The sequence below is a fragment of the Leopardus geoffroyi genome, chromosome B1 (genome assembly GCF_018350155.1).
Source record: "Leopardus geoffroyi isolate Oge1 chromosome B1, O.geoffroyi_Oge1_pat1.0, whole genome shotgun sequence".
Taxonomy (NCBI): domain Eukaryota; kingdom Metazoa; phylum Chordata; class Mammalia; order Carnivora; family Felidae; genus Leopardus; species Leopardus geoffroyi.
Window position 1 is genome coordinate 200,217,583 of NC_059327.1, and position 23,881 is coordinate 200,241,463.

At 50.1% G+C, this 23,881-nt stretch overlaps 1 protein-coding gene across 12 annotated transcripts in view; it reads left to right on the top strand.

Annotated features, from left to right (window-relative positions):
* Window positions 1–23,881, top strand: part of STK32B (serine/threonine kinase 32B) — a 394,515-nt gene that overhangs the window by 346,469 nt on the left and 24,165 nt on the right. For all 12 annotated transcript variants that reach the window (XM_045474577.1, XM_045474578.1, XM_045474576.1 and 9 more), the window contains 2 exons: window positions 14,168–14,271; window positions 22,816–22,932. In XM_045474577.1, coding sequence (XP_045330533.1) covers window positions 14,168–14,271; window positions 22,816–22,932 — 221 coding nt within the window. The remainder of the gene's footprint in view (window positions 1–14,167; window positions 14,272–22,815; window positions 22,933–23,881) is intronic.

Genomic DNA, 23,881 nt, shown 5'->3' on the forward strand with positions numbered 1-23,881 from the left:
TTTGTCTCACATAGTTGGATGCTCCGCAGTAAGGTGTGTACATTTTTAGGATTACTACATCTTCTTGCTAAATTGTTGCGTGTGTCATTAGATAACATCTTCTTCCATGTTCTGAAGTCTCTTTTTTTTCAGTTGGCCTTAAATGAACTTTTTAATGTTTGTTTATTCGGTTATTTATTTTTAAGTATATTTATTTAAATTCAGGTTAGTTAACATATAGTGTAATAATGGTTTCGGGAGTAGAATTTAGCGATTCCTCACTTCCATATAACACCCAGTGCTCATCCCACCAAGTGCCCTCCTTAATGCCCATCACCCATTTAGCCCATTGCCCCACCCTCCTCCCTTCCGGCAACCCTCAGGTTGTTCTTTGTATTAAGAGTGTCTTTGTGTGATATTAATATAGCCACTTCAGCTTTCTTTTGTTGATGTTTGCATGGTATTTCCAGTGGGGTGCCAGTAAATGTTTAACAACTAGCTCTCTGGTAAAGAGGAAGAAAGTCACTGATTTGTAGATTTTGCTGATTTTTGTGATGTAAGTCCACCCACCATGACTGACTTCAAGTTATCAGTGTGACATCATCGAACACAGAGTAAGAGAGAGATGAGCTGGGATAAGCCTGTTCCAGAACACCCCTGATAATATCTTTTTCCATCCATTCCTGTTTAACCTGTATCTTTGTATTTTAAGTACATGTTATGTAGGCAGCCTTTTTTTAATCCAATCTAATAATTTCTGCTTTCCATTGATATTTAGACCATTTATACTTAATGTAATTAGTGATATGGTTGGATTGAAATCCATCACCTTGCTTTTTCTTTGTTCCATTTGTTCTCTGGTCATTTGCTGCTCTTCTGCTTTATTTTGGATTCGTTCACCATTTTGTATGATCCCACTTTAATTCCCTATTGGTTTACTATTCCTACCTCTTTTTAAAAAATCATAGCTAGAGGTTGTCCTATATTTATAATATACACCATCAATTAATCTGCATCTACCTTGAAATCATACTGCTTCGTGTGTAATGTAAGAATCTTACAGTAGGGGCACCTGGGTGGCTCAGTCAGTTGAGCGTCTGACTTCAGCTCTGGTTCTGATCTCACGGTTTGTGAGTTCAAGCCCACATCAGGCTTGCTGCTGTCAGCGCAGAGCCTGCTTTGGATCCTCTGTCCCCTTCTCTCCCTGCCTGCCCTTCCCCCACGTGCACTCTCTCCCTCAAAAATAAATAAACATTTAAAGAAATCTCACAGGGGTGCCTGGGTGGCTCAGTCGGTTAAACGTCTGACTTCAGCTCAGATCATGATCTTACAGTTTGTGGGTTCAAGCCCCACGTCGGGCTCTGCGCGGACAGCTCAGAGCCTGGAGCCTGGTTTGGATTCTGAATCTCCCTCTCTCTCTGCCCCTTCCCCACTCATATGCGCGCTCTCTCTCTCTCTCTCTCTCTCTCTTTCTCTCCCTCCCTCCCTCCCTCCCTCAAAAATGAATAAATGTTAAAAAAAATGTTTTAAATCTTACAATAATATACTTCCAGTTCCTCCCACCTATCTTTTGTTTTATTGTGCTGTAGATATATTATTAATTGATTTTATGTTTGCTTCAGACAGTAAATTATATTTTAAAGTGGTTAAAATGAAAAATACTGATTTTACATTTACATTCCTTTTACCCACTTCCGGTATTTTTTGTTTCTTTGTGCAGCCTCAGTTTCTACAGGGTATCAAATTCATTCTACCTGAAAGCCTCGCTTCACCAATTCTTATAGTGAAAGTCTGCTGGTAGTGAATTCCTTCATGTTTTTATTGTTTGCTGCAAAAAGTCTTCATTTGTGTACATTTTAAAAAGAGATCTTAACAGAATTCTGGATTCAATTTTTTTTTCTCTTTCGGTGCTTAAATATGTCACTCTCTCGCTTATGGCAATGTTTCCGACAACAAATTTGCCATAATCCCTATCTGTGCTTTCCTGTGGGTCATATGCCTTTTTTCTTCAGCTGCCTTCAAGATTTTCTCTTTCTCTTTGGTTTTAGATACGATGTGCTTATGCATGTTGTTTCTTTTGTCATGTTGTGTTTATCCTGGTTGGTGTTCTCGGAGCTTCTTAGACATGTGTGGTTTGGTGACATAATTCTTTGGACAATTCCTGATTATTTCTCTGTAAACATTTTTTCTGACCCGTTCTCTCTCCTCTCCCTCACTCTCTCTCTGTTTCTGAGATTTCAGTTACATGTATGTTAGACCTTCCATATTTCCCCATAGCAGTTGGATTCTCTGTTATTTCTCCCACTTTTTTTCCTCTTATTGTGCCACTTTGAATAATTTCATTTGACTTACCTTCAAGTTCACCTCTTCTGCCCTTGGCTGTTTCAAGTCTATTGGTGAAGCATGTTGGAAGCATGCCTTATCTCTGGCACTATGTTTTGATTTGTTTTTATTATTGTTAGAGTTTCCATCTGATTCTTTTATAGGTTCCATCTTTTGGTTGAAATCCCCATTTTTTAATGTGCACTGTTTTTTCCACTAGATCTTTGAGATGTTTTCAGTTCCCTGTCTGTTAGTTCTCCCATCTGGTTCATATCCGAACGTGGTTCTGTTGAGTGCTGTGTCTCTTCACACTGGGTTTTTGTTTTTTCTTTCCATCATGTGTCTTACAGCTTTTGGTGAAAGACTGGACATTTCACGTAGGACAGTGTTTATACCTGGAAATGGATGTGTCTCTCCCACGACTGTGCCTTTAGTGTTGTGTGTATGGAAGAACTGAGTCAGTCTAATCAGGGGTTGAGCTGAGTCAGGGTCGGTATGGTTACTCTCAGCACACCTCCTCCCGAGTTAGTGTTCCCTCAATGTTCCTGTTCCACCTTCCACTTCAGGCTTTCTCTGTGGGCCAGTGCCTTAGAGAAGGTCTCACTCCTGTTCCTTCTCTTCCTTCTTGTTACTCGATACTTGGTCTGGTTGGGGGCAGCAGGGCACAGGGACTACATGTTCCCTGTTGTCTTGGCTCTGCCAGTCTTCGCTGGGCTCTGTTTCGCCCAACGTCTTGTCTCGGGGATGGGTCTTTCTCATTGACCCTGCCTCTCTCCCAGCAATGGGAAACCATGAATTGTCTGAGCCCAGGATGATTTTCTGTCCCTTCCCAGAGGTAGAGATTTTATTTTTCTGTTCGTTGCCTCTCACGCTCAGTGAGTATTCACCTGTGCCCTTGTGGTCACAGAATCTTCCGCCCTTCCTGCTTTATAAGGCTTTTGTTCCAAAGGGGCATGGGGAGCTGGACCTCAGAAGAGCTCTGTGCCCTCCGGAAGCAGTTGCTTTCTCTTCCCCAATCCTGCATCAAGGCAAGCTTTCAACAGCCTCCTAGTCTCTTCATGAATACACAGTGAGGTCAGCAGAGAAGAGCCTGTGAGGAGAGGTGAATTCCCCTTGCATCTGGACAGCGGTTCTGTTCCTTACTTAAGCCTGCACACAACCTTCAGCAATTCGGTAATCACTGTAACAGAAGTCTCTCACCCTATGGCAGGTTCAGGGGGGAATTTTAAAGAGCATTAATTTTCAGGGCACCTGGGCGGCTCCATCGGTTGAGCGTCCAACTTTGGCTCAGGTCATGATCTCAAGGTTCCTGAGTTTGAGCCCCGCATCAGGCTCTGTGCTGACAGCTCAGAGCCGGAAGCCTGCTTTGGATTCTCTGTGTGTGTGTCTCTCTCTTTGCCCCTCTCCTGCTCGCACTGTCTCTCTCTCTCTCTCTCTTAAAAATAAATAAAACATTAAAAAAAATTTTAAGAGCATTAATTTTCGTGGATAAACAGAGAATCTTGGAATCCTTTAAGAGACAGACACTATATAAATGAGCTTTTCTTTTTTTAAGTTTATTTATATTTTTGAGAGAGAGAGCAGGAGGGCCAAAGAGAGAGGGGGAGAGAGAGAGAGAATCCCAAGGAGGCTCCAAGATGTCAGCACAGAGCCCAACGCAGGCTTGAACCTACAAACCATGGGATCATGACCTGAGCCAAAGTAAAGAGTCAGACGCTTAACCGACTGAGCCATCAAGGTGCCCGTGAACTTTTCTGTCAGCATAACGTGCTGTGAGACCCCCAGTTTCACATACTGACTGTGTAAAATGCCCTGAGTCTAATTCTGTGCTTCCAGTTAGAACACCATTCTCTAGGAAAACTTCCAAAGTCCTTTTTCTTTTTAAGCGACTAGTTTAATCTGACATGTTTAGCATGAAATCATTTTCTGGTTCTGGCACGTCACTTATTTTCATATTCCTTATTAGCCAATCACACTTCCCTTCTCTTCCTCTTCTTGTGTAGACTTATGAAGTCCTAATGGTCAACACCTGAACAGTGTCTCAATGCTTTCATTTCAGTTGCTAATAATGCTGCTGGTGTTTCCAGAAGGAGAGAATTGATCAGACTGACGCCGTAGTTTCGTTTCTTCTCCAAGTGTGTGACACCTGAATTCATCTGGCTAGCTAGAGAGCCAAAGAAATATAAATGACCCCCAAGGGATCCAGGCAAAAGCCGGGGACGCTGCTTATCTCTGCTTCCCACAGCTTTTCAGCACGCTTTAACGCAAAGAATTAGGAGGAAGCTCTTGAATCATTTGGGGAACACGTACTACATGGACCTCCATGAGCTGGGCTTTCACTTACGCGAGCATTTCATTGCTCATGCAATAATGAATTCGTATAACGATAACTGGGTCCCATCTGTTGAGAACTTGCTGTGTGTCTGTCCCTGTATTAAATGCATCGCTTATGTTAGCTCACCATGGGGTAGGGGCTTTTATTATTCCACGGAATCTGAGACTCATACAGGGGTTGAGTCCTCGCCCAATGACAAACAGCCGGCAATGGTAGCCACTGAGACTGGAAGCTAGGACTCTGACCAATTTCTTTGCTACTCAGATGCACTGAGCATCCACTTCTAGACCAGCTCCGTGCTAATCCCTGAGCATCAGGGGCTGACTTAGTCATATATCCCTGCCCTCCAAGGGCTCACATCCCAGTGAGGAAGGTGGAAATGCATGCCATTAATTATAATATAGCATGATCAGTGCTGCGGGGAGGTACAGACCAGGGTTTGCTGAGACCCTAGAATAGGAGAGGGTAATAGGAAAGAACAGAGGAACAGCATGGTACTCAATGAACATTCCACAGGGGGAGTCAAATTTGGTCTGGGTCTTGAAGGATAAGTAGGAGTTTGTGAGTATAAAAAATAGAATAAAGATTATGAGACAAGCCACAGAAAATTAAAAATAAAGTATATCCTATTTTTTGCAGTTGGGCAAAATGAGCAGAATCAAGACAGGGCCCCAGAACGAGGTCGGGGCCGGATTTTAGGAATTCTCGTGCTGGGGCGCTTGAACTTTATTCTATAGCAAATAGAAAAACTTGGAGTGATTTTAATTCAGAGATTTGAACTCATGCATAACGACAAGACAACAATAGTAAAATTAGGTGGCATTTATTGGCACTTACTCTGTGCTCAGATGAAACTTCATTCTGTCATCACGATAAGATTATGGAGCAAAGGGGCGCCTGGGTGGCGCAGTCGGTTAAGCGTCCGACTTCAGCCAGGTCACGATCTCGCGGTCCATGAGTTCGAGCCCCGCGTCGGGCTCTGGGCTGATGGCTCGGAGCCTGGAGCCTGTTTCCGATTCTGTGTCTCCCTCTCTCTCTGCACCTCCCCCATTCATGCTCTGTCTCTCTCTGTCCCAAAAATAAATAAACGTTGAAAAAAAAAAATTTTTAAAAGTCTCTAAAAAAAAAAAAAAAAAGATTATGGAGCAAATACTGTTTCTCCTTGTTGCTGATGAGGGACACTGAGGTACAAATAAGAGGTGACGTAGCTTGTACAAGGCCACTGGACCCTTAAAGTGTGGGAGCTGAGGTTCATTGGCAGGCCTGAAAAATTTCTACACTCACACCTTTAACCCCTCTGCTCCGTTGGTTCTACTGACTCAGATGGAGGTGGGATTCGAATGCCAGGCTGGAGTGGGTGAGGGGCCCTGGTGAGTCCCTGTAGAGACAAAACAAGAACAGAGTAGAGAGGAAATTTCTGGAAGAGAAAGTGACAAGTCTTGAGCCAATCAAATGATCAGAAGCAGAGACTGAAGGAGGCACAGAGCCCGGGGACTCCGCGGTTCTGACTCGTGCAACTGAGCCGACCGTGGGCTGGAGCTGAGACCCCAGGAGGAGGGCAGTTGGAGAGGAAAGAGCTTGCTCAGGTGGGTTGAGTGTGCAGTGCCCGTGGGACCTCTAGGTGGAGGTGTCCAGGAGGCAGTTGGCTGCACAGATCTGGCCATCCCACCGGCCAGGACCTCCAAGCTGGAGACGGGGTCTTGCCAACGAAGAAAGGACCAGTGGGCAGGACATCTGGGTTCTGGTCCCAGCTGGACTGGAAGTCACTGAATCCCTCCAACTGGCTTCACCTCCTTCATCTAGAAAACGTAGGGGAGGGAGGAAGTTACCGCAAAGGTCCCCTCTTGGCAGAAACGTGGCAATTGTATGTTCCCAGTCAAGGAGGCAGTTAGGTTTAGGAACAGATCCCGGAAGCCCGTCGGCTTGTGGGCTAGACATTGGCTAGTGTGTCACAGTCCAGGACAGCAGTCCAAGCCTTGAGCCATACCCACAAAGCTAAACCAGCAGGGTGATAATTATAACTTAGGAGGTTATGGTATTTTTTTTCCGTATTTTTAGTCTGCGTGGTTCTCGTGGGGTGACAGGTCCCACCACATGCGTGTTTACATTGCTGGGGAAGGGGAGATGTTAGCGGGAGGTGAGGCTGATCTTTCCGAGCCACTGGGCTGCGTGGCTCCCCAAGCCTGCCCAGCGTGCTTCTTTGTGTGCTCACAAGTGTTCATGGAGTGTGCAACACACTCTGGGCTTGTGAAAGCTCCTGGGGATGTAACAGGAAAGGAAACACACGCTGTCAAGGAAGGTGATTCGAGGATTTTAAGTCCTTTTTTATCAACGTGCAGGTTCACGGTGAACCATTTATTTATTTTTCTTTCGGGTGAAGTTGTAACCCTAATTTCCTCAAATATAGAATCCCAGGATCTTCATAAACACTCTTGGTTTCAGTCCCGGTTGAATTAACAGATTTAATGCAATGACCTTGTAGAGATTTTGGAATATACAACACATAAAGTAGCAGCACCTGGGCGGCTCAGTCGGTTGAGCGTCTGACCTTGGCTCAGGTCCCGATCTCACAGTTTGTGGGTTCAAGCCCCACGTCGGGCTCTGTGCTGACAGCTCAGAGCCTGGAGCCTGCTGCAGATTCTGTGTCCCCCCTTCTCTCTCTGCCCCTCTCCCACTCACGCTCTGTCTCTCACTCTCAAAAAATCAATAAACATTTTTAAAAATTAAAAAAAAAATTTTTAAACATATAAAGTATACATTATGCATGTGGATTATTTTTATTTTCAGCATATTTCAGCATAAACATGGTGTAATTTGGTGGAAGACGTCTGGATTTTGAGGGAGACCGAGCAAGGTTCCAATCATCGTTCTGGATGACCCCAGAGAAAGGGGGAGGGGACACTGGGTTCAGATAAGGCTCTGAGTCTCCCGGCTGTGCCCCCAGGCCTGTTACTTAACTACTCCAAACCCCAGCTTCCAGGATTGAAGATCATAATAGCGCTGCCTCCCAAGGCCCTTCCAAGGATCAAGTGGAGTGTGAAACTATAGTTCATGCCCTGTAAATATTAGCTCTGCTGAGGAGTAAATAATCTATGTGAAAAACCTTGAAGAACTGATAGCACGTGGTCGATGTCCAATAAATGGCCACGTTAGTATTGCAGCTCTCGGCGTCGTAAGTAAAATCACAAATAAATGAACAGCTGTACTGTGCCCTGGGCTGAAAGTGGTAGGGATGGTGGTCCTGTCCGGGCTTTTCCACTCACCATCTCCACGGCCCTGAAATTACCCCTTTACCCACTCAGTTTCTCCATCTGTGGCTTGGGTGCTTTGGGGCTGGGTGGGGATAACGTGTGAAGGAACTTTGCACCCTAGAAAGCTCTGCGTGACTGATTTGTGCATCACGATGGTGGTTAGAGGTGTCGCTTCCAATGGCTGAAAATAGATTCGGGGTTGGCCGTTCCCCCACCAGGTCATTGCCAGAAGTTTTAATCAAGAAGGACTTGAGGAATTTCGTTCATCTCTTAAAAAAAAAAAAGTTTATTTATTTTGAGAGAGAGAGTGAGTGAATGAGAGCAGGAGAGAGGCAGAGAGAGAGAAGGAGACAGAGAATCTCAAGCAGGCTCTGCGCGGTCTACACAGAGCCTGATGCAGGGCTCGAACTCACTCACCGGGAGATCGTGTCCTGAACTGAAACCAAGAATCAGATGCTTAACTGGCTGAGCCGCAGAGGCACCCCCGTTCATCTCTAATCCAGTGTAGGGGTACTCAGACTTCGGATCCTGGACATCCTTTCTAGGTAAGGTTATAACCATCTCCTCTCACCCGCTTGGTTTGTCATTTGCTGTCCCGGGGAGGCAGGGCTGCCCCTCCACGGGGCTGTCATCACTCACTGTCCTCCAGGGAAACCCCAGTCCTGGCTGCGGCAGCGTTGACCCATCCCATTCCTTCCTGAGCCAGACTCAACAGCAGCTAGGTCAAATTCTGTGCTGTGTGAAGATTAAATAACTTTATCCTTGCCAAATTCTTAAAACAAGGCTTGTTGGGGGTGCCTGGGTGGCTCAGTCGGTTGAGCGTCCGACCTCCGCTCAGGTCATGATCTCGCGGTCTGTGAGTTCGAGCCCCGCGTCGGGCTCTGTGCTGACAGCTCGGAGCCTGGAGCCTGCTTCAGATTCTGTGTCTCCCTCTCCCTCTGCCCCTCCCCCACTCATGCTCTGTCTCTCTCTGTCTCAAAAATAGACATTAAAAAAATTTTTTTAATAAAAAAAAAAAAATAAAACAAGGCTTGTTGGTACAAGCAAATGCTCCGTAAAGATTAGCCGCTTTTATTAGCAATGTTTTGAGAGCTTAGAACAGTGCTTGGCCCGGCGCCTGGGTGGGTCAGTCGGTCAAGTGTCCGATTCTTGATTTCGGCAGCTCAGGTCATGATCTCAGGGTTCATGAGTCCCAGCCCCGTGTCGGGCTCCGCACTGATAGTACAGAGCCTGCGTGGGGTTCTCTGTCTCCCTCTCTCTCTGCCCCTTCCTGCTTACTCTCTCTCAAAAATAAATAAACATAAAAAAAAAAAAAAAAGAACAGTGCTTGGCACATAGCAAGGTACATAGTTTGCTGTTTGTATTATAATCGTTCCTTTATTTGGTCAGTCAACACACCCTTCCCATGTGTCTTCTCCACACCCGAGATACAGGAATACCAAGGCCAGAGACCGTGACAGGCCCTGCCCTTGGGGAGCTCACCGTCTCCTGAAAAGCAGACAGATAAGCAAAAATGCATGGCGGGTGGGAATGTTGTCAAGGAGAGATGCCTGGGGAAGGTGGGGTGAAGAGGAAAACCAAATCTAATCTGGGGGGGTCCTAAGAAAGAATGATATCAGAGAGGTGTTTTGAGGAGTACAGGACGCACGTAAAGAACTTTGCAGCGTCTGGTACCTAACAGCTTCCTGGAGGCAGTGTCTCTGGAGCTGCACCCTTTGTGGGAGAGCCTACTGAATGAGGGGAGAGAGCAAGAGACAGACAGACAGAAGGGGAGTTCTAGAAACATCAAGGAGCGTGCAGATGAAGGCCGGGGTGGTGTGGGCAACCCCAGGGGCATGGTACAGCTCAGAAGATCTCCGGGCAGCACTAAGGACCCTGAGTGCCAGACCCCAGAAGTCCGGCTCACCTAACTGCACAGGTTCCCAGCCCTAGTACCTTGTCTCGCTCCACTAAAACTTAAAAAAAGACTCCAGGATCAGGTCAAATTTCCAAGCCACGTTTGCTATTGAGTTGGTCCCCTTCGAGAGCCAGCAAAGCACATGAGCCCATTAAAGGCTCTGAGAAGTCCAGCAGGAAGGAACGTGGTTGAACCTCGTCTTTTCCCGGACACGTTTGACCTCAGATTCCTTCCTCCTCCAAAATGTATTCGCCTCACGCGGAGCTGATGGTATTCCCAGGAGCACAGATCATAAAACAGCCGTGAGGTCAGGGAGACCTTTAAGCTGGGTGCAACCGTGGCCTGCGTCCCGGATCAGAAAGCCAGCTCCCCCGTCAGAATTGAGAAGGACAGACTGGAGAAGACGACTCTGGAGGCCTGAGGACTGGTGGCGAGGCCGCTGCAGGAGATCTGAGCAAGGGCTGTAAGTCCACACAGAGGAGGAAGCGGGTACAGGAGCTGTGCCTGGTGGAGTCACCTGGCTCTGATGGTGGAATTTAACTGTTACAGTGGTGCGTCCCCTGAACCTGGGAGTCAGGATCAGCGTTCTAGACTTAACAGCAGGGCTAGCGAGGGGGTGGCCGAGGCAAACCATTCCTCCCCCTCAAGCCCTGTGGCCAGTTCCAAAAGGGAGGGGACGATGCAAGATGGTTGCCAAGGGACCCTTCACTTCTGTCGTGCTGACACTCTAAGGCCACCAGCCATCTCTACTTCTGAGGCATGGTCCGGCTTTATGGCATCAGGGGTGAAAGAGCCAACGGATGTGCATTATTAAATGCCTACTGTATACTTGGCTGAGCGCCAGACCCTGGGAGGGAAGGAAGGCATAAGGGAGCATTAGGACCCGTCCTCACATAACTCCTGGCAGTCACCTTAGTACAGGAGAAAGGACTCTGGAGTCAGAAGACCGAGGGAGGCGAAGCCCAGCTCTGCCACACCAGCTAGATGGCCTGGGGCAAGTCCATGGCCCCTCTTAGTGATCTCCTTGGGCTGTACAACAAAGTACACAAACACGAGAAGGTCACTCCCTCGACGTTCTGGAGGCCAAATCGTTACCAAGATGTCAGCAGGGCTGTGCTCCCTCAGGAGACTCTAGGGGAGGACTCTTCCTTGCCTCTTCTGGCCTCCAGTGGTTCCAGGGGTTCCTGGGTTTGTGGCCTCCCCAGTCTCTGCCTGCTCCCACGGCCCTCTCTGTGTCTCCAGCCCCCTTCTCTTCTCTCCTATAAGGACGTCAGTAATTGGGTTTAGCGTGGGCCCTACAATTTATCTTGAGATGATTTTATCTTGAGATCCTTAATTATATCTGCGAAGAGGCTGCTTCCAAATAGAGTCCCATTCACAGGTACCAGAGGTTAGCACTTGGATATAGCTTTGGAGGGATAGTATTCAACCCACCACACCCCTTCCTGCCTCTACTGTCTCCTCTGAAAATGGAGATCGTTATAGCACCTGCGTCATTGGGTGCCTGGGACATCATAAGACCCTCGGCCTGGAACCTGGACAGCTGGTTGTTCTTTTTCCTCCATCCACATTCGGGAGGAGTCTCATACCTGACCTCCAGCTTTACATCTGCCCGATGCTCTCGCTTCGACGCACTGTGATTCCGGGCCACCAAAGCGCTCATTTTGGTGGCATGTGGATTATGACAAAAATGTTTTTCATGTTCTGTCGTCAGCCCCAGGCGTGCACGGGAGGCAAGAATGTCACCGTCTCTGGGAGTGCAGTCACGGGCCACAGACATTTGTCACTTGATGGGTCATGACAGCCAGGACGGAATGCTGCTTGTTCCCTGAATTCTGAATGGGCTGGGGCTGCTCGACCTGACAGGGATTTATGGGGAGCACGTCCGTGCACACAGCCATCGCTGCAGTTGTGGGCGCGTCCCTGCCTCCTGCACTCACTGAACCCATGGGCTGGGCCAGGAGCTGTCCAGGGAACGCACAGACAGCACGATGTTCCAGAACACTCAGCACAGACAGAAGAGGCCAGGTGCACAGACTGAGATGCAGGGAAGGAAGTCCCTCGAGATCAGAGCCCAGCCTCAGTTTCATGGTCGGATCCGGTGGGTTACAGAGGAGCACAGCTCGGTGCTAGCACCTGCGAAGGAATCAAGTATCTGCTCACAGGATGCCTAATGAACAGGCAAGATCCCCACCTCTGAAGGCAGGTCGATCTACAACGGAAAGAACGGGCAGACACAAAGATGCTAAAAATGTGCAAGTCAGGGTCTGGAGACCAATAGGTCATGAGGATGAAGTTTAGGGTGGCCCCCAGGCTTCGGGGTGACGGGGTGGACGGCGTTGAGGCTAAGCGTGACAGAGAGAAGAGATCTGAATGCCAACTCTACCAATGCAAGCCATGCCTGAGATTTCCGGAGCGCTCACTCTGGACCAGCCAGGCATCGGGCTGAACCCTTGGCACATACTGTCTTATTTAATCCTCATCACGGCTCGATGAATAAACCGTTCTTATTGTCCGCATTTCACCAAACTGAGACAGACGCTTAAGTCACTTGCTAAACTCCTTTCCAGCCACACCGACCTGCTTTCAGTTTCCCAGCACACCACATCAGTTCCCTTGTGAGGCTCAAATAACCCAAGGGGACATTTGCTCAGATTCCCAGTCCTGCCTCCCCCCCAATTTAGGCTGAGTGACTTTTTGTGCTTAAAGAAACATCGATACAAACGTTACTTCAAACAGGGATTCTGCCAGTGTAAAAGGCACACCTCAGCTTTGCACCTCCCGGCTGTGGGACTTCCTTCACGCCTCCGTCCCTCTCTGAGCCTCATCTCAGATGGGCCCCATGCAAACGTGACCCTGGGGGCTCTTGTGAAGAGGAAAGGAGAACCCGTGGGTGAGTGTGCCCTCTAAGATACGAAGCAAGTGGAGAGCATCGCCAGGGCGGCCGGTGTGTGGCGGCTGGTTGGGGGCAGGTGTCCAGCAGCCCAAGGGCCCAGATTCCAGCGTCCGTGTCGCCTGCCTCGTCCAGCCCTCCCCGTTCCCATGCTCACTGAAGGCCATTCTGAAAACTGAGTCGCGACCTCTTTAATCACAGCACATTGTGGTTCCAAGGGACAGATTTCGGTTGCTGTGACGACTGTAAAATGGAATTACGTCTGCAAATTAATTTGCTGGAAAAGATCCACATTTCCCAAAGTTTTTCTGGAAGCCGAGACGAGCAATCAGAGCATAGATGTCCTCCTGGCCTCGTTGATTTTGGGGCGAGGCATGAGATGACCCCACCACTCGGCACGTTAGGGCGCCTCAGGGCCAAGGGACCCCCCAGCACCACCGCAGTGCCCTGAAGAGTAAGAATCAGGGCCCAGCACACTCGGCCCCCCAGCCTTCACTTTTCGCTCAGCTGAGGTGAGATTGATTCACAGACCAAAACTCACCGTTCTGAAGGAGCAATTCTGTGGCATGGAGTACATTCTCAGCACCACCCAGCCACCACCTCTGTCTAGTTCCAGAACGTCTTCATGTCCCCCAGAGGACACCCATTCAGTGGTCACCCCCCATCTGCCCCTCCCCCAGCCTGGGGCACCCGCGATCTGCCTTCTGTCTCTGGATTTTCCAACTCGGGGAGGTCCTCGTAGATCCCACCTATGCTAAACTAAAACGGTTTCCTGAGATTGGCAGCAGACTGAAAGGGTCCCAAACGTCCCCGGTTGTCGGCATGCCTGACCCGGCGTCAGTGCCAGAAGCAGAGTGACATTTGTCAAGGTGCGGTTTCCTCCTCTTAGCTGAGATCTTGCCCCACCCGTGTTCGTGCTGCCTGGGATTCCCGCTCCCCCAACCCACCTCCCCCCAGCAGACCGCCTCCACCCCACACTCGGTGCACCCCACTTGGTTTTTAATTTTTAAATTTTTTTAAATGTTTCTTGAAAACTCCTTTTATTTAAAAAAGTTTTTTAACGTTTATTTATTTTTAAGAGACAGAGCATGAGCAGGGGAGGGGCAGAGAGAGAACGAGACGCAGAATCCAAAGCAGGCTCCAGGCTCCGAGCTGTCGGCACAGAGCCCGACGCAGGGCTCGAACTCATGAATAGTGAGATCATGACCTGAGCTGAAGTTGGACGCTCCACCGACTGGGCCACCCGGGTGCTCCGGAGGACCCCATTTGGGTACCTCCCCGGGGGACACACCTGTGTTCCCGGGGATGCCCGCATCTTGTTCTTGAACCCGCTTGTGGCTTACAGAGGGCAGGAACCACGTGGTGCAGTGGACGGAGTCCTGGCTCCGCCCTCCGAGAAGCTGGGTTACTGTCCCCATGTCCCCTCTCTGAGGGCTGGTGAGTGTAAACTGTGACATGCAGTGACATCGTCTTTGTCCTGTCTTTGGCAGCCCCGGAAGTGTTCCAGGTGTATGTGGAGGGAGGCCCCGGCTACTCGTACCCCGTCGACTGGTGGTCCCTGGGGATCACGGCCTACGAGCTGCTGCGGGGCTGGGTAAGATGTGTGCCTGCACGGGGAGCACGGGGAGCAGGGGCTCAGGTCCACCCGGACTGGGGTGCTGTCGGCCAGCCGTTCGGCTGGGGAGGCGCGCACGCGTGAGGAGTTAGAGGCCCCGGGTCTCCGTCCTGATCGTCTGTGTGCCTGGGGTCCCTGAGCATTAGAGGGGCCCCAAGCGAGCTCCTGGTCCAGCCGCCTCACTCTGCTGGCGGGAAAAGGACGTCCCAGCGGGGAAGATCTTCTGTCAAGGCCAGCAGCTCGAATGCCCCAAGCACCTCGGCATCGTGGTTTCAGACGCTGCCGTCTTTCATCCCACGACCCTGCATCTGTGCCTGACCCTCCAGCTCATTTCGAGGCTCTTTCAGTATAAGGCCATGTTCCTTTCCTCTTTATGTGTTTTCCCTGTATCTGCCCTGAGCACAGAGGTAGATGTCCCATAAAATCGGGGCGTTCGGTACGTAGTTTTGTTTGTATTTCACTGAACGCGATAGCCAAAGACAAGTAACGGCGACTAATAACATTTTTATTTTGGCGGAAAGAATTACGACGAGCTCATTTCGAGGCGTTTGGTCTCTGCACAAAAATCGTTTGCAAACAATGCCCCTTGACCTTGGTTTCCCTGTGGGTGCAACGGGGTAACAGCCTTCGGTCGGTTTCATGGAGCTACGGTTACCACAGGGTCTCTCAGCGCTGCCGGAAGGAGACGTGGGATTTGCGTGTCACTTGCCTTGTCCAGCAACAGTGTCCCTGCCCAGAGCCACGATTTTCAGTGCGTCACAGTCATTTGTGTCCACGCACATCCAGGCCAGCGGAAGTGCACTCCCTGAAGGCAGGGGGCGCCAGTGTGTGTGATACAGGGTGAGGAAGGAAGGAAGGAAGGAAGGAAGGAAGGAAGGAAGGGAGGAAGGAAGGAAGAGAGGAAGGAAGAGAGGAAGGAAGGGAGACAGGGAGGAAGGAAGGAAGGAAGGAAGGAAGGAAGGAAGGAAGGAAAGATGAGAGCAGTTTGCAAGCTGTCAAAGCCATGGGAATGCAAATATTATTTTCCATCCTGTAGTTTAAGCAACTATTGTGTGCTTCCGATCTCAGTGACCTCCTCTGAATGCCTCAAAAACATAATTACTATATGTGATGTGTCTAGAATTTAAAATATATATATGTGAATATATATGAATTTGTTAGTTTTCTCAGGCACTGAATGAAAAAAATCCATCTTATTCTTGGGTGGTTCCTTGGTCATCTGCCGGTTTCATTGGTGCTGGTTTCATTGAGAGTCCCTAACGCTGTATGACCACAGGACACAGGCATCCTTCAGATGCTATTTGTCTGATATCCTCAGTCAGCACACAGATACCCTGGGCGAGCGGTTGCCCCAGGCATGATTGGGTGTTCACCAGCGGAAAGTCCATTGTCTGTGTTAAATAAAAATCAGTCGGGTACATTTGCAGATCTAATTGGCTTTATCGTTTTCTAAGTGACGACATTTTGGGCCTGTGGGGTTTTTTGTTGTTTTTCTTTTTGTTTTCATTTTTGTTTAACATCTGTCATTCCTCACGGGTCAGAACAGTCAAAGATGAGGACTTGACAAAAAGGCCCAAGGATAGAGTGGCTCTTGCTGGTTCCAAAATGAATTGTGTCACTTTTAATTCGACTGAGTTTTCTACTCAGGGACTCAAATGCCATGTTCAGGAGAAGAAGGACAGGCACACAGTGGGCTTGGAGCCTTCGGCACGGGGACAGAGTGGTTGGTTCAGTGAAAGGACACCTGTTATGTGCTCGTGTAAACCTTTCTCACAGATGTCTTGGTCTGGCTTCACCTTGGACAGGTTTATGCAAATACTCGGCTGTTTTTCTTTTTTTTCTTTTTTCTTTTTCCATTTTTTAAAATTTATTTATTTATTTATTTATTTATTTATTTATTTAATATGAAATTTATTGTCCAATTAGTTTCCATACAACACCCAGTGCTCATCCCAACAGGTGTCCTCCTCAATACCCATCACCCACCCGCCCCTCCCTCTCACCCCCCATCAACCCTCAGTTTGTTCTCAGTTTTTAAGAGTCTCTTATGCTTTGGCTCTCTCTCCCACTCTAACCTCTTTTTTTTTTTTTTTCCTTCCCCTCCCCCATGGGTTTCTGTTAAGTTTCTCAGGATCCACGTAAGAGTGAAACCATATGGTATCTGTCTTTCTCTGTATGGCTTATTTCACTTAGCATCACACTCTCCAGTTCCATCCACGTTGCTACAAAGGGCCATATTTCATTCTTTCTCATTGCCATGTAGTACTCCATTGTGTATATAAACCACAATTTTTTTATCCATTCATCAGTTGATGGACATTTAGGCTCTTTCCATAATTTGGCTATTGTTGAGAGTGCTGCTATAAACATTGGGGTACAAGTGCCCCTATGCATCAGTACTCCTGTATCCCTTGGGTAAATTCCTAGCAGTGCTATTGCTGGGTCATAGGGTAGGTCTATTTTTAATTTTTTGAGGAACCTCCACACTGTTTTCCAGAGTGGCTGCACCGGTTTGCATTCCCACCAACAGTGCAAGAAGGTTCCTGTTTCTCCACATCCTCGCCAGCATCTATAGTCTCCTGATTTGTTCATTTTGGCCACTCTGACTGGCGTGAGGTGATATCTGAGTGTGGTTTTGATTTGTATTTCCCTGATGAGGAGCGACGTTAAGCATCTTTTCATGTGCCTGTTGGCCATCCGGATGTCTTCTTTAGAGAAGTGTCTATTCATGTTTTCTGCCCATTTCTTCACTGGGTTATTTGTTTTTTGGGTGTGGAGTTTGGTGAGTTCTTTATAGATTTTGGATACTAGCCCTTTGTCCGATATGTCATTTGCAAATATCTTTTCCCATTCCATTGGTTGCCTTTTAGTTTTGTTGGTTGTTTCCTTTGCTGTGCAGAAGCTTTTTATCTTCATAAGGTCCCAGTAATTCATTTTTGCTTTTAATTCCCTTGCCTTTGGGGATGTGTCGAGTAAGAAATTGCTACGGCTGAGGTCAGAGAGGTCTTTTCCTGCTTTCTCCTCTAGGGTTTTGATGGTTTCCTGTCTCACATTCAGGTCCTTTATCCCTTTTGAGTTTATTTTTGTGAATGGTGTGAGAAAGTGGTCTAGTTTCAATCTTCTGCATGTTGCTGTCCAGTTCTCCCAGCACCATTTGTTAAAGAGACTTTTTTCCATTGGATATTCTTTCCTGCTTTGTCAAAGATGAGTTGGCCATACATTTGTGGGTCTAGTTCTGGGGTTTCTATTCTATTCCATTGGTCTATGTGTCTGTTTTTGTGCCAATACCATGCTGTCTTGATGATTACAGCTTTGTTCGGCTCTCTGTTTTTCATACCGAAAACAATCACATTTAGTAAAAAAAGCTATCCCAGAAAACACTCCTAAGTTTACCTCTGGGGTGTGTAAACATAGGGGTTGTCCTTCCTTCTCAAATTCCAACACTGTGTCAGTGTCAGTGACACTGTCATTATCCACCTGTTTGTTCCTTGATGGCCTCCAAAGCCAGGGAGTTTTTCACCTCCAAAAGATGGAAGTCATGATGGGAACTTTCCAGTGTGTGCTTTCTGATCTTAGAGCTGGAAAGGATGAGATACGTGGGTGGGAAATGGATAAGACCAATACAGCCTGCTGGCTAGAGACCCAGAAATACTCTAGACCCAACCTGGGAAACAGCTGTCTCTCCCCCAGTGCTCTGTAGGGAGAGCCCAGGAATCGAGTGTCCTTAATCGAGTGTCATTCTCTGCATAAATGCAGAGCATCCGGGAGCCTGGTTGGATCTTGCAGCCTGGACCAGGGTCGTAAGGAGGCTCTCTCAGCCTGATCCCAGTCCTCACCCTGCAGGCACGCTAAGTGAAAGAGAGACCAAGAAAGTGTCACCCTCTTAGAGCATAAGCACCTTGGTCACCCCAGACGGTGACCACACCCTCTGATTAGAACAGGGGGAGGAGAGGTGTGAGAAGGAGGTTTCCTGCCCACAGACTCAGAGAAGGGACTGGGGATCTCAGCATGGCCGATGTCCCCAGGCATCCCTGACAGGTGATTACCACCTACGGGCTGATTCCCCTCTGCATCCAGGGAGCTCATAGAACCCGTTTCATTTTTTGACAGCTTGCAAGGCTAGAAAGTGTTTCCTCTCACCCACCTGAAAGCCGCTTTGTCCTAGCAGACAAAGAGGATCCTAGAGGAATTCACAGGGTCACACCCTGGCCCTGCCAGGTGCCTCGTCTGTGATCTTAACCAAAGCCAATAAACAGATCGGGTGCTTAGAATCCTCATGTCTCAACTGGGAAAAAAGAAATTAATAATATCTACCCAACAGGGTTGCTTTGAGAATTAAGTCATTCTGATGATGCAAATTACCCTGCATGTGCCTGATGAAGCCTGAATTCATCAGGCTTCTTGCTGTGATTCCTGCCCCGGGTGGGTGGGGGGGGGGGGGGGGTGGCTGCCAGCAGCAGGCCTGTGTCCTCTCTGACTCAGCCCCTTTACAGCTGGAGACGGGGCACGGGGAGTGGAGGCTGGGTCCCGCCTGGTTGGTGAGCCCCGGCGGGAAGGCCCAGGGGCCTGGGGAGCAGAGGTCCGCGTCCCTTCCCCACTCTAGGCGCCTCGGTGCTCTGATTCCGGCTTGGTCACTTCGTTCCTCTGAGTCCCAGCTTCCTCCTTCATCAAGTGGGGATTATGAGGCCGACCCACAGGGTCACGGCGGGGATGACGTGAGAAAACGTGGGCAGAGCACACGCAGCGTCTGGCACCCAGGAAGCTTGCTGATTATCAAATGAGTATGCTCCTGAGACAGGTCGATGAAGATAAAGTGCTGAGGACTTGCTCAGAGGAGCGTGGGAGAGTGTGTGAGGGAGCAGACGCTTAAGCCGGGTCACATAGGAGCCGCTGGAGGGAGCAGTGTGAGTATAGATGGGGAAGGGCCGCTGACTGACCAGCAGTGAGGACGGTCAGAGGACGGCCCGTAAAAGACCCTGAGAACAGCCGGAGGCACTGGGCTTCACCCTGTAGGCATCATGGTGCTGTCTGTGGCCGCGTCAGCACAACGGTTGGGTGAGGGTGTCCTTCGGAATCACACGTTGCTGGGCTCACCTCCCGGCTTCGCCGTGCAGTCTGAACGATCGGTGGTGAGCCCGTTTCTCATCTATCGGATGAGGGGACAGGGTTCCTCGACTTCGGCACTGTGGATGCTGGGAGGCCGGGAATGCTTTGTGGTGGGGGCCGTCCTGGGCAGCGCAGGACGTTCAGGAGCACCCCGGGCCTCCACCTACCAGAGGCCAGCAGAAATCTCCCCTCTGCCCCACGACAACCGAAAATATCTCCAAACATCAGCCAATTTAAATCGCTCCTGTTTGCGAACCACTGCCGTGTAGTAACCGGGACCGAATGAGGCCCCGCATGCACTGCATGGCACGGAGTGGGGCTCTCGATGTGGACAAAGGGTGAGCCCCAAAACCCCACCCGTGGTGCCATCCCAACCACCTCCCTGACCTTGTCTTTGACCCCAGTCAGCACTTCTCCCTGCGGCCGGGTAGAGAGAGAAGGTTGGGGGTGCAGAGAGGGGATGAATAAAGAGGGAGGGTGTGTGGAGCTCCCCTAGAGGATGGGGTGCAGAACTAAAGAACTTGGGGTACGCGGGACGGGCAGGCTTAACCGCAAAACCGGGGAATTATTGGCACGTGAACCTGAAGGAAGGAGGGAGGTGGTCCTGGGGTTGAACGCTGACGTCTTGTCCCTTGGTAAAGCAGAGAGAGCACTGTGCCAGGAGTCAGGACCTGGGAGGAAACAGACTCTGTGACCTCACTCTCCAGGTTTTACGTCTCCATTAAGGGAGGGGAAGGAGCGGGGGTTTTGCGTGGTTTTCAGGCCGCGTTTCCTGGGCCTCTGGCACCCAGCACAGGTAGTTCAACAGTTCTGAGGAGGGGGACGTGATGTCTCTGGCTTTGGACGTCTCATAGCCCGAGGACCTGTTCTTTGCTTTCATCTGTTCTGCGTTTGAGATCTGGAGGGAAGAGGTGTGGGGGACACAGACACACACACACACACACACACACACACACATTGGATTGGACGGTCCCCAAAGCCCAGCTCAGCTCTGGCTGTCCAAATAACAAGTCTGCAACAATTCTGTTCCCGCCCTCTTCCACTTCTCAGTCAATTGGGGTTTTCTGTAAACCGGGGGTTCTGGAATGGAGACACACATGCGCTCCATAATGAGTCTGTCCGGTGTCCCGCTGCGAAAACCACTTTCGCCAGTGGTTCACGTGATTGCTTTACCTTAGAAATGCCACTTGCTTTCCTGAGTCAACACATCCTAAGGCCGGTGCGTGCGAACTAAGCTTCCATAGAATTCTTTACCCCAAGCAGATGGAATATCGATCTGAGTATTTGCCGATATCCTTGTAGAGGGAGCTGGCTTTCTCTACAGCCGTCTGAACGGACGAAGGCTGAACCGAAAGCCGCTGAGCGTATTCTGCGCACGGGGTTCCGCGCTTAGCTGGGAACGTATTTAACTGCTGTGTTGGCCTCGTGGCTTGTCGGGGTTACCATTATTATTGGTCTGGCTCCCTCCAGAAGTGGAGAGAAGGACAGAGCTAGAGAGTGACCGGCTTGGAGGTCGGGTGGCGAGGCATATGATCACACTTGTCGCTGGCTGGTTCTCCGGTTGGGCACTCGGCATGGTGCGCTCTGGTGGCGTCGAGGAAAGAGCAGCAAAGGAGATCCGCATCTCTGTGGGACGCGGCAAGGTCCCCGTGCGTCTCGCAGCCTCAGTGTCCCGACTCCTAAGATGGCGGAGGTGGGAGTGCTCCATCGCCTGAGGTCCTCCAGCCTCCAGCAGCTGGTTTTCCAGGTGCGGCTGAGACAGGGTGGGAGGCATGGCTTTCTCCAAAGGTAAAAAGATGGGAAGAAGCGATCCTGAACCGCCCAGAAACTGACATCTCCACTCTCAGTTAATGCTCATTCCTGCGACTTCTAACCATGGTAGCCGTTATGGGGGCAAAGGCAGAGGCAGGCAGCAGCCTCGGGAGGAAATTCTGAAACGTCCATTACTGGAACTATCCTCCACTTCCCATTAAATTGGAAGACCGTGTTTGAAGACATACGGTAAATAATGTTAGCACATCTAGGTAGCTGGCCTTTCTAGGCAGCCCCAGGTTTTGCTTTTGATCTGCATGTTACAGGGCAAAAGGGAGAGGTCCCAGCTTGATTGGCAGATGAAAGAGGAGGCAGCCAGTCCGGAGAAGGTGCCCTTCTGGGTGGACACATCGCAAGCCACAGGCATGCTCCCGTGGGCAGGCATGTTCCCCAGGGGAGCCCCGTTTGGTGAAGATAAAGACGTTCCAGGGAACGATCATGCACCCAGGGCTCAGGAATCCCTCACCTTCTTGGCTGGCGGCTCCTAGCGGCAGCAGCCCCGTGGGAATTCAAGTTCCACGGGATTGGAGCCCACACCCTTTGAGCCCAGTACGGGCTCTGACCCACAGCCGGTCTCTGGTCAGTGTTTGTGGATGGACAGGCTCATCATGCCCGTCACTGGGCTCTGAGGTCTGCTGGACGGCCGGTCAAGGACCCCACCCCTACAGGAATCCCACAGCAGTCAGGTTCACGGGGACGGCGATGAGCTCCTTGCTCTCGGTTTCTCTGGTTGTCACACCACCCGTGCTCCGAAGTGACTGCCGATGCCAGCCCTGAGCCTTTGACCGTATGCAAACCTCAGAGCATCTTGGCCCATGAAGCTGGGGGGAGGGTGAAGAAGGGGAGGGAATTGGGAGGGGGTCGAGGCAGAGGGAGTGAGCTGATGTACAGACACTGTCCCAGCCATGTCCCCAGGGTCCCACTCAAGAAAGACTAACCAAGTTCCAGGTCTTGAGAGGTTCTTAGAAGCAACAAACTGCCCAGGGCAATGTTTGGAAAACAAGTCAGGAGGTTTAATGCTCTGCTGAGCTGGCCAGTCGGAGAACAGTTTTATGCCACCTCACCGTCGGGGTGGTGCGGGGGGAGGGTGGTAGATAGAAGCCCTACCTCCCCACATCCATCCACCCCACCAGACCCAGACCTGGGTGATTCCAGCCCGCTCACTCCCAGCTGGTTCAGCCAGCGCAGGGAAAGGTGGAGGTGAGGCCCACCGGCAGGCAGGGATTTCGACCGGAGGTGAGGCTGGGAGTCCAGTGGATGATGAGAGCCACCCCACCCCCAAGCCTGGAGTCGGGACTCGGGAGTTAGGCCGTTGGATGTGGATCCTGCCTTTGTCACTTAGTGGCTACGTGACCTCGCCAAGTCATTTAACCTCCTGTGGCCATAACAGAGCACCCACCTGCCGGGTTCGGGCACTACCCTACAGGTCTAATCCCTGTTGGCACGTGGGTCTGGGCCGCCTGCTCTGCCGTGAAAGAGGAACACCCACTGTTCCGTAAAGGGAAAGAATAAACCACCCCCTTGTAAATATACAGGTTTAACCACATGGGCAGCGTCTTCCGGTTGGCTCTCTCTCTGATTCCCTCTCTGGTCCTTTGGTTGCAGAGACCGTATGAAATCCACTCGGCCACGCCCATTGATGAGATCCTCAACATGTTCAAGGTGGAGCGTGTCCACTACTCCTCCACGTGGTGCAAAGGCATGGTCGCCCTGCTGAAGAAGGTAAGGGGACAGCCCCCAGCCTGCCAGTCCCGGGGGCTAAAGTCATTTAGTGCAGAAGCAGGCATCCCACCAAATTCTGGAAGGAGAGAGGGAACAGAATGCCAGTGGTGGAGTTGATCAAGTCAGTAGAGCCCTAACGCCACATCGTGAGCGCGGGCACCCATCCAGTGAGTCGGAGAACCGCTATCCTGAATGGGGATCTCCCATGTGGCACTGGAGTGGAGTATCCGTTTAAAGTTTATGTATTTATTTGGGGTTTAAAAAAAATTTTTTTAAATGTTTATTTATTTTTGAGCGAAAGAGAGAGTGTGAATGGGAGAGGGGCAGAGAGAGAGGGAGACACAGAATCTGAAGCAGGCTCCAGGCTCCGAGCTGTCAGCACAGAGCCCGATGAGGGGCTCAAACCCACAAACCGCGAGATCGTGACCTGAGCTGAAGTTGGACGCTCAATTGACTGAGCCACCCAGGCACCCCTATTTATTTATTTTGAAAAGAGAAAGAGAAAGAAAGAGAGACAGAGGGAGCACAAGCAGGGAAAGGACAGAGAGATAGGGAGAGAGAGACAAAGAGAGAGAATCCCAAGCAGGCCCCGTGCTATAAGCGCAGAGCCCGACTTGGGGCTCGATCTCAGGAATCGTGAGATCACGACTTGAGCAAAAATCAACAGATTAATTGCTTACTGACTGAGCCACCCAGGCGTGTCCCTAGAGGCTCTGTTTAAATCTGCACCCATCGTTTGGGGCAGCCCCAAGGAGGAGGCTGCCGGCAGCCCACCAGCTCGGCGCAGCTGGGACATTTCTGCAGCGTCGGGGGGCGGGGCGGGGCAGGCGGCAAGCCGGCAGTGGAGTTCCGACTTCCAGCTCCCACCTGTGGGCAGCCGGGTGCCAACCCCCCCCCCCCACTTAGCACATGCCACGTCCTTACCAATCTCCTGGGGTCCCACCCTAGT